Source organism: Sinocyclocheilus rhinocerous, unplaced genomic scaffold (genome assembly GCF_001515625.1).
Source record: "Sinocyclocheilus rhinocerous isolate Xijiao unplaced genomic scaffold, SAMN03320098_v1.1 scaffold87, whole genome shotgun sequence".
NCBI classification, from domain to species: domain Eukaryota; kingdom Metazoa; phylum Chordata; class Actinopteri; order Cypriniformes; family Cyprinidae; genus Sinocyclocheilus; species Sinocyclocheilus rhinocerous.
In genome coordinates this window covers 79,143-90,119 of record NW_015650709.1, presented here as the reverse complement: position 1 = coordinate 90,119, position 10,977 = coordinate 79,143, and the positions used below count along the sequence as shown (strand labels likewise).

General features: G+C 35.9%; 1 protein-coding gene across 2 annotated transcripts in view; it reads right to left on the bottom strand.

The window, feature by feature from the left end:
• Window positions 1–262: 262 nt before the first annotated feature.
• Window positions 263–10,977, bottom strand: part of LOC107712470 (GDNF family receptor alpha-2-like) — a 75,548-nt gene continuing 64,833 nt past the window's right edge. Inside the window, exons 7-9 of one of the 2 annotated variants that reach the window (XM_016517728.1) lie at window positions 10,377–10,540; window positions 2,601–2,645; window positions 263–1,644 (exon numbers count right to left, since the gene is read on the bottom strand). In XM_016517728.1, the coding sequence (XP_016373214.1) occupies window positions 1,531–1,644; window positions 2,601–2,645; window positions 10,377–10,540 (323 nt within the window). In that variant the 3' untranslated portion in view covers window positions 263–1,530. The remainder of the gene's footprint in view (window positions 1,645–2,600; window positions 2,646–10,376; window positions 10,541–10,977) is intronic. The other variant, XM_016517729.1, reaches the window with a different exon arrangement.

Here is a 10,977-nt window from a genome sequence, read left to right as displayed (position 1 = left end):
TAATGTGTTTCCATTTCCCATTAGTGCCATATTTACACAAAGAATGTTCATATTTATCATTTGCTTTGCAATGGTATGTATGTAACAAGCCTAGGACACAATATATAAATCTTTTTAGTTTTGAACTTTACATTTATATATATATATATATATACAGTGGGTACGGAAAGTATTCAGACCCCCTTAAATTTTTCACTCTTTGTTATATTGCAGCCATTTGCTAAAATCATTTAAACTGTATATATATATATATATCGATGTCTGTTTTGTTCATAACTTCAGTATTTGGAATGTTGATAAAAGAGTCATATGTGTCTAGTGCATTTACTGAACCTGTGAATTGGGTGAGTACATTTTTAGAAACATTTTAGACCTTCTCCACACAGCGACTAGAAAATAACGAGGAGGAAAAACAAAGAGTAAGGCCACATCATAAATTGCACACAATGATTCACATGACAATGAACGCCCCAAAATGCTAGCCGTCCTCGGCAGGGTTTTTCTCGTGTAGAACTGGAGACCGGAGACCGATTATGGCGTGACTAATAATGGTTAGTGGTATGAGCACCTCCAGGTCTTCCTCAGTCATGCAGTTCTTGTCACTCCCACTGCTTTCTCTAGAGTCTCATCATCGTTCAATTAAAGACAACACATAATAATTAACAGCTGTACTTTTGGAAAGAAAAACATTCATATTCACAGACAAAATTATACATGTGTGGGCAGCCCATTGACATTGTGAACCCACACGAAAGCCGTTTGTAAAGATCTACTTCTCTTGTTGATCCACTGGTACATTTTCATCAACTTCATCTCAACGTTCTTTTCTTTTTCAAATCTGTCAAACTAAGTACAGAATGTGACTAAGAGATATGTCGCCCGTGATATCCACCTTGCGCCGTGTCGACAGGGTACAGTTTAAACTTCAAACACTTCACGTTTAAAAGAACCACGGGAAAGTAATTACTCCTGTTTGACTGGTGGACAAAAGAAGGAAAACATACGGAACCGAAAAGGAATAATCACAATGAGAAAGCTAAAGCAGCTGTCAAAGAAGAGCGCAGCAAATCCAATAAATGGGCAGTGGGCCGGAATGGAGAATGCCTCTCAGAGATGGTGTAATCCAGTGCCAGACAATGGGTAATTCAGGCCTGATGGGTGCTGCGAGACGCCCTTTTTTATGGGTGGTGTGGGTGGCAGGAAGTAGTACAGTAGACTGGAAAGCTCTGTGCCTGGGTCTTTAGTTGCAGGTCCACCAATCAGGCACCAGACTTTGGACTCAAGCGGCTAAGTACGCAATATCTGTTTCTTGGCCGTTTGCTCATTCGGTATGCAATGTTCTGTTTCGGCCATGGCGAGGATGCAGCAGTCTTTTCGATATGTGTCTCTGTGTTCTTTCTGTTTGGTGTTTGTCTGAAAGAAAGAAAGCTGCAATAGAGGAGAGAGGCGTGAGTTTGGTCTGAAGATGATCATGAGGGGGTTTCCATCAACCTTGTCCTCACTGTGCTGGCTTATGAAGCTCAGGTAGGTCTACATAGCGAGGTTTCCAAGAGCAAACAACAGACCGAGCATCAAAACATCAGATAGAGCTGGACTTGAATTTCTGGGGTCCTCTACTCTTGTGTTAGGTGGACTGCCAGGAACCTGTCAGGAAAAAAACAAACAAAATAATATGATATGGAACACCAGACATTGCGCAAACTGGTGAATATCATGAAAATAAGTCCAGGTCATGCTTTACAAAATCATACACAGAGAGAGATAAAAAATTGTAATGTCGTTTTAATGTAATATATTATTGCATTGCATTAATTGAATGCATTTGTGGGATAATAATAATCAGCATAATAATATATTTTATAATATTAAATGTATTTTTTGTACTTTTAACTGGCATTATTTTCATGATAGTATGTATAGTAGTTGACAAATGGTACCATAATGTTCTGAATATCTTGCATTACAGTAATATACATTATTATTATTATTATTGGACATGAAAATAATGTCACAATGCAAAGATATTTAATTTGTTTTTATCTTGTAACTGACATTATTTTTATGAAACTACATATAGTAGTATACAGTCGACAAATACTACCAAAATGTTTCTTAATATTTTCCTTTTTTTTTTTTACATTGTACATTATTTTCAAAAGTGCTTGTCATTTTGTTCTCATTACAATTACATTAATATAACTTTTCTTATATTACAGAAATACAAATTATTATTATTATTATTATTATTATTATTATTATTAATCATCATGAAAATAATGTCAAAATGCAAGATGAAAATATAAATAATGCAAAATTTCTTACATATTTCTCAGTTTTGGTGTAAAATACAACCTGGAAATGTTCTGGACAGGGTTTGTGAGGTTCACCTAAACCCTCTCAAGCTTTTGCAGTACAAGGTGAGCAAGTGACCATACAAGGGGTATGTGTGATTACAACACATTTACAATAAAGCCGTGCAGTGGTGCTTTGTCTCTGGACGCAATATTCATCATGCCTTTTCCCCACATGCACAAGCAGGAGATGCTTACAGATAATGCTTGAACTCACTGGCTTGGAAAGTTCATCTTTGCACTTCTTACCTCACTTTCGCAGATGTAGTCTTTTGATGGATAGCAATCAAGTGCCTGCAAGGAAATAAGGTTATCCTTGAGATATGGAATTAAGTATAATACGATGGTGTCTTGTTTGAGAGATCTACTCTGTAATGCATGTCTATCTTATCTATCATCTGACAATGAGTCTTATGTGAAGCGCTATCAGGCTCACTGATATGTCTCTTTCTTTTATAGATTTTTTTGGGGTCAGAACCTCCAGAATATAGCGGCCTAGTTCAATAATGTAACCAGTCTGAGAGAAGAGTTTCTAGACAGAAAGACGTTTTAAGATATTCCAAAATATAATTCCAAAACGTTTGAATTAGCCTCCAAAATGTGCATATTAAAACATGCAAATTCATTGTAATCCTCTAAATGTGTGAGAGTGTTAGTTTCTGCTCTGATGGGGCTCTTCCACAGATATGTAAAGGGTAATAAAGGGACCGATGAGGCTCTTGCAGCAGCATGATTTATCTGAACTACAGGAATATCAATCAAAATATGTCACTCAGTTTTTAAGCTTGCACTCAAAGAGATGTCATTTTGTGCAGAGCTGAAAAAAAAAAAGAGGGACATTTGTTGAAGCTAGCTGGTACTTGGATATTTGAATTTGAGAACCACATATTTATTGACTTTTTTTTTTTTGTTAATACGCTTGTTTTAACTTAACTTCATTTAATGTCAAACTGGTATATTGCAATTTTTGTGAAGGATAATTTTTTATAAATTATAAAATGGGCATACAAGTAGCCCCTACGATGAATGGTAAGTAAATAATGAATGTTTTAATTTTTACTTCACCCATAATGCACTGGGTTCGATCCAACTCTTTGTGAGCGGGCATACAATAATGTGAAAATACTGTTTGTACATTTCAGTTTTACTTTCAGGTATTAATGAGCGTATATTTATTTTATTATTTTCATTATAACTTTCCTTTTGTCTGTTATATATATATATATATATTTTTTTTTTGCAGATTTTTTCCTCACCATGTATGTTTCATTAAAAAAAAAACATTGAAAAAGCCCTGGAGCTTTCAAAAGATTGTATTTCTGCAGTTGTATTTATTATATATATATATATATATATATATATGAATACACATTGTTCATATGCAATGACATTGTAACAATACAAAGCTGGTTGAAAATCTGTGCTTTTAAACTTTGCCCTTTACCCTTTAAAAAACAGAAAAAAATGGAATCAGCTTTTCACTAAGACCCAGAATTGTACCATTTATATGTCCTGCAATTGTGGTAAAATTGTGGTAGATAAACTGCCAATAGTATAATACAGACAGACATCCATATAGCTTGTCCGTACATATTGTCCCATTCTATACATTTTGTTTTATTTTAAGCCACCGCTTTTGGCCAGGCCACCTTCTTTTAATTGGCTAAATTCTCATGAGGCCTCAAACTTCTGAAGGTCTTTACAAGGAGGTACAAATCATTCCATTCATATTGACTCATAACCATACATTTATTCCTGCATCGCACGCTGTACAATTCTGTTCCCCCAAACAAGGTCATCAAAGCTTGTTTGTCAAGACGTGGCTGCGGTATTGTTTATGACAAAGAAGGGTGGGATTGAACTAGTGCACTCGCACAGACGCAGACTCGCCCTAATCCAATAAATCTGTTTTCAATTATGTTAGAATAAAGACTGAGACCTTTCAGCCGGGCCTGGAGTACATCCACGCAGCCAGGTTGGCATTTGCAATAAGACCACTGAGGCTTAGAGGAGATGTAATCATCTCCAGACACCTTCAAGATAGGACAGAAGTATAGTGCGTGGACAATGCCAACGCCTGGTTTTGGTGCTGAATTGTTTGTAAAGATATCAAGAACACCTCTCAGCGTTTTATAATTAAAATCCCATTCTTGCGGCAACATCTTGCATCTGTTTGCCTCTCACAAAGCTGTTGGTTTAATCAGGTGCTGTAGTCCAGAAAACCCAAAGGCCACATGACACACACAATGGCTGGGAGGCAGAGACTGTATCCCATTGGGATTTAGTGCCTCAATTTGTGTGCTGCTCCCTTAGTCAGCCTTCTCTCCACACAATGCTATTTACCCGAGACTCAATCGATCTTAATCTCTCCTCCTCTGATTAAAAGGTAAAGCATGAAGGACTATTAGAATGAGTGATTTCAAGATGCTTTGAAGTAAGTGCATTATATGAGCTGTTAAAGTGTGTGTGGGATTTCACTGCAAACCCCTGTCTTATTTATGAACAAACTAGTTTAAGCAAGCACAAAATGTTGCATGATCGTTGTAATTAAGTCTTTTATTAAATTTGTTTTCCATGCATGCATACGTGGCTCCTTCTATGTAAATTAGCCACATTGTGCCATATTCTTAAACATTCTGTGCTATTTATATATTTAATTTGTGTATTCATCAAATGATGGTCATATGGAGTTATAACCACACATATTTACAGACGATTGGTATAGTTGAGTGCACATTTTCATTTTAAAAAGCCGATTCGAGTGGAGATCTAATGAATTTACTCAAAACACTGAGTCCTTTATGTCATCAATCAAAATGTTCACTCAAAGCATGTATTAAAATGTCTTAATAAAAATATATGTAGGCAAATATCGCTGTTGCTGTATGTTTTGCTGTATTTTGTATGTATTGTTAGATTGCTTTATGTTAGCAATCTTCCTTGATTTAATTTGTGAAAAGTGTGGAAAATTTATATATTTAAAATTATTTTATTTTTTACATTTATTTTTTAAATATTATTTTATATTAACATTCTAATCTGGTGAAAAACATTTATTTATCTATTTATTTATTTATTACTTTTTATGTCATTAGTTTATTTGTAATTTAAAATAAATAAATAACTCAAAAAGTGTGGGAAAATGTTTTGATTTATTTCATCATTCAAATTTTGCAAACAACTGTGGAAAACATTGACTTATTTTATTTCATTTGATTTTTAGTTTAGTTTAAATTTTTCCCCCAAAAAATGTATCTATCTATCGGACACTATGAGTTATGTCGTGACTCGACATTAGGGGATTTGATTGGGTCTCCCAAGTAAATCCCCTAATGTTCAGTCACAACATTATGTCTCCGTTCCCTCCATCAGGGAACGTCTTGGTTACGTACGTATGTACGTCGGTTACGTACGTAAAATTTTTTATTTTATTTTAGTTTAGCTTATAGCACTTAGAAGTGGCTTACTGTGCTAATTGAGTTCAGCATAGATGTGTTTTTGCACCATTGCCTGATTTGCATGATTATTTTAGTGAATCGGGTGCTAAAACTACTCTTGCAAATAAACTACACTATCAGCAGGTGCGATTCAATTTTAGTAAATTTACCCCATTATCTTCCTGTTCATGCCCATAACCGCAAATGCACTATTTACTTAATAGTGAGTTCAAGTGAAGGAAATACTACTACAGTTACCAATATCTAATTATTTATCAGTGTTTGTGTATAGTATGTCTCTTTATTTTGTTTTATGTGTCATTTTACCTGATCTATGAATGTAGTGATTGTGTTGAATTAGCGTTAGCTCATGCAGTGAACTTTCAGCATCTCCTGTGTAAACATGCATAATTAGATGCAGGCTTAGGCAAAAGCCATAACTGCCAGAACTGCAGCTGGCAAAGAGAGCGAGCAAAAGAGAGAGAGAGACAGACAGAGCGAGAGACGGAGGAAGGGCCCGAAATTGTGTGTTGACAGGCGGGGATGTTGGTGGGGTGGGGGTGAGAGAAACAGAGGACAGTGACTAAAAGCCAATTAATTAGCGAGAGCGGTGATGTGTGTCAGCTGCCTGTTGACATCAGCCCAGATTTCTGTTCACAGCTCTGCTAATGCCGTCCTCTCTCCCCGTCGCTTCTCAACATCTCCCTCCATTTCTCTTCCACTCATTCACATCTCAGCTCTTTGCTTTAGAACTCTCACACATGTTCTGATTGTTTACACAGAAATGCAGAGAAAGACACTGATGTGTAGCCTTGCACCACTACATACAACCTTGCTCAAACAAACTAACACACATACTCGCAAAATCATTCCTCCTGGTACACAGCTCTTTCACAGGCCTTTGTGAGAGCAAACCATGCTTCGTATCAACCTTATTTTTAACGTAAGACTGGGCATGGCTATTTCTAACTTGAATGTGTGAATTATAATGAATGATTTGGCAAAATGAGATGTAGCTTTGAATTCAGATGTAGTTATTTGGATTTACTGTTCACAACAGAATTCTTGTTTTTGTTTGCTTTGTTTAGGCAACCTGCGTATTATGAGTTCTTGTTCTTGCCCAGAAGAGAACCATACCACCAATCCAAACTGTATGCTAATTGTCAATCATATTTGACGATAGTGGTCCTGACAGAACTGCCAATTTTGGTCACCTTGTGATACGGTCATAGGAAATTAACTGGTGTACAACACTGGGAAAATACATTTATGTGAATCACTTCAAACTATTTGTTTCAAATTGATTCAAATTTGTAGATTCCTCTGTTGTCAGCCCATTTTTTTTTACAAAATTTTGGCAAAAAAAAAAAAGAAGGTAAATATTGCTGTTTAAACCACAAGGCTGTTGAATGATTGATTCTGATTGGTTGGCGAACATTCTAAGATGTGATATTATGGTTACACTTTCTTTCAGTAGTCCACTTTAAATATGCATAGATATGTATAGATAGATCACCATTCAACCGCTCCAGGCACGTCAACGTGCCCGTCATCTTGGAATGGTCGATGTGTCGTTACGGTAAAAATTACTGGCATTTCCAAGATGCCACACTATGTGCAGCCACTGGTTTTAAAAACCGCAGAGATTGAAATTCCTGAAGGAATGGGTAAAACATTTGGCAGGTGAGAGTGTGTTGGCTTGTGTTTTATATGTATTAACTTCTTGTATTGACAACTTCGTCTTGTTGTATTGTGGTGGTTTAGCAAAATCATCTGCTGAAGTCCATTGCATATATAACTATTCATACATGCTATAATCATTGTTGCAGATGAACAGTCAACTTGCATTTGAGTGTTCATGGCCTGGCTTTGACAGTTTCACCCATAGGAAAGACAAATCAAAAGTGAGATCTCTTTAACATCTCAAATATTTCTCCTAGACAGAAATGAGTTAAATTTAAACATTTAAACTAGTAACCCTTGATATTCTGAAATGTTTAATGCTATTTAAATGATAGTTTTAGTATTTATGTTTACAATATTAGTAAAAGTTTAACTTTCTCCTAAAATAAAACTGAAGACATCTTAAGACAAAGCTGATATCTCAATGAGACATATAAGAGAATTACTCCTTAGTATTCTGAGCATAGAGTAAGACACTGTTGAGACTAAAATGAGAAATACATGAGAATCACAACTAAGTCTCCTGAGGTTAGAAAGAGCAACCACTGAGCAATAAAATATTCCTACAATGGAGTCTTGATAGAGATTGCAGCAAGACAATAAAGAGACATTATATGTTTCTTCCACCACATTCTCTGTTTTGACACTTTTTTTTCTCAAACATGTCTTATGTCTCATTTGTGTCTACTTCCATTTCTCCTAAGGAATTTTAGGAGAAACATCTGAAATGCTGTTGATACTAAAATGAGAGATATATGAGAATCTCATCTAAGTCTCCTGACCTTAGGAAAAGCAACCACTGAGCAATATTGTTGTCCTAAGGGCAGCATGGCTTATAGAGGCCTATAGAAACAGCCATTAATGAGGCATCTATGTATATATGTCTATGACTTTATACATTCTACATTACTAACTATAAGTAACTTTGAATCTACATGTCAACTAACTCTCATTAGAATATTAGTAAACTGTTAGGTTATGGTTAGGGTTAATAAGTTGATGTGTACTTGTAAAGTTATAGGCATCAAAATAAAGTGTTAAGCAGATAGTCTGCTAATACTCTAATGACTGCTAGTTGATATGTAGTTGCTAAGTTACTTAAAGTTAGCATAACGTCTAAAGTGAACTATTGAAATAAAGTGTTACCGCTATTATTTTCCAGGAAATCCATAGCTATGAAGTAGGTCCATCTCTGTCGACCACATTACAGTTTCATATCAATAAGCCAAATTATCTCAGTTATTTCAAATGTTCTACAAAGACATCTATCAAGCAAATAAATATGACTTGCAATAGGATAAAAATGTCATTTTCTATGTTTTCCCAATTAAATTACATTTTATTATCTATTATTAATATAATATAATTTAATTTAATTTAATTTTTGCAGCAGGAACAGTATGAATAACTAGATGAATATCAGATAATTCATACCAATGGAGCACTGGAAATGATTTATAGCTTTGAGTGAATAGAATCATTGCCTCAGTTGTGCCCATGAGCAAGTCTTGTCACATCTACATGTAGATTCTGTGAAGAAACATCCTTCCTGCCTCAGGCACACTTTAAGTGCTATTGGACCTGCTAGATCGAGCAAAGCGCCCCCTTTGAATTTCACCTCCAAAAATCACTGTGATGCCGAACCCTGCCTCGAATTAAAACACGGTAAACAGAGCGAGACTTTGCCCATGTTCTCTCTACCTGTCAGAATGAGAAAAATGGCCCATGGCAAACTATTTATCTTTCATTTGAGTGGGACCAGAAGAAAAATATGAGTTTCAGCAATGGGGTGAATCTGTGATGCGCATCTGACATTGTTTCTGAATTGCTAGAGAATGGTGAAGTTTGACAATGTTTCCCCTCAGGCAGTCTCTAATTATAATCTTCCTGCTTGGGTAATGCACTGATTATCATTTTTACAATAAATTAAGCATCGCTTTACTGGCTCAGCACGTACAGATACACACACACACATACACACACATGCAGTGTAAATAGTGACATGCAGTTTTGTGGCTCCTCTGGGAAATTGTGAGGACACATTTTTCTGTCTGGTCTATTTGTGCTGTTTTCAGGGGTACATTCATCAATCATTTTACATTTTCAACTTTAATATGTTAATTATGAGCCCGTCGACATCTCTGGAGAGTATTCTGCACTCAGGTGAAAAACTCTGCAAAGCAGTGTGTGTGTGTGTGTGTGTGTGCGCGCAATTAACCAAACAAAGGTACAAATGTCAACTAATTTATTGCTTGTCGTTTGTTTATTCTACAACTGTTCATAGCTTGACTATTGTCAACTAGTCCAATCAAATGTTAATTAAATGCAAAGTGGCAGTTAGCATACAATATTCCTATGTGTAAATATGTTGCCATGTTTTTTTACTACAATATGTATAACTAAAATAAATTAGTAATGTGTGTAATTGATGCTCAGTAAATGCAGCTTTGTTAGTGGTGAGATCTAAATATTTACAACGCAACGTTCAGTATTTTAATTCATTCACACAGCTGCTTCTTTTATTTTCTGCATCGGTGACTTACTAAGACACCTCCATTTCTTTCTAAGCTTATCCTTGTGGAAAAAAAGTACACTTTTTATATATAGAATTTAAAATAGAACATATTGTAATGTTTTCAACACTCACTTGCATGTTAATTGCAATTAAATGAAAATGTATCATCGTTTACATTTATTTTAAATGCAGTAGCTGAACTTTAGAGTGCTTAAGAAGAACTTAGGTACAGGTACATAATTTCATTATTAATTATATAGTCTTTAGTACAAATGCGCCTTCAAAACAATTAAGGGCACGTCTTTTTCATCATGGTATTACTGACTCAGATCCACATCATCATTAAAATTTACGATGTAATATACAACACTAAAACGTTCTAAAACTTACGTTCAAATTTGCACAGGACGAAATGATGCAGGGCTCCTCCCCAGGTTCCATAGTTGTTTTAGGGATGTTGACAGTGGGCTCAAGGTCAGGTTTCACTGAGCCTGTAGTAGGCTGAGGATCAGGCTTGGGTAGCGACCCATAGCCGAAGGCCTGGATAGCATTTCCTGTTGGAAAAGAAAAGGAAAAACACATTGATTCAAAGCACATTTTCAAAAGAGAATGTTTCCGCAGGAAGTCAGAAAGTCAGAGAGACTTTAACTCGCCAGATCCCTTGAGGAGAAAAGTAATGTGTGTCGTCTTCTCCAAGTTTGTTAGGAATGAGGCATAGTTAACTGTATTTGGGGGGTCAGCAGTTCAGCTAAATGCTAATTCTGCAACGCTTGCCGATTTTGAATCAGTTAATTGCTAGAAAAACAAAGCAAGACATATTCTCTCACCACACACACACACACACACACTCACGCACTCACACACTCACACACACACACACACACACACACACATGCACAATCACACACACATGCACACACACTCTCACACACACACTCACGCACTTGCACACTCACACACACACACACACACACACACTCACACACACACG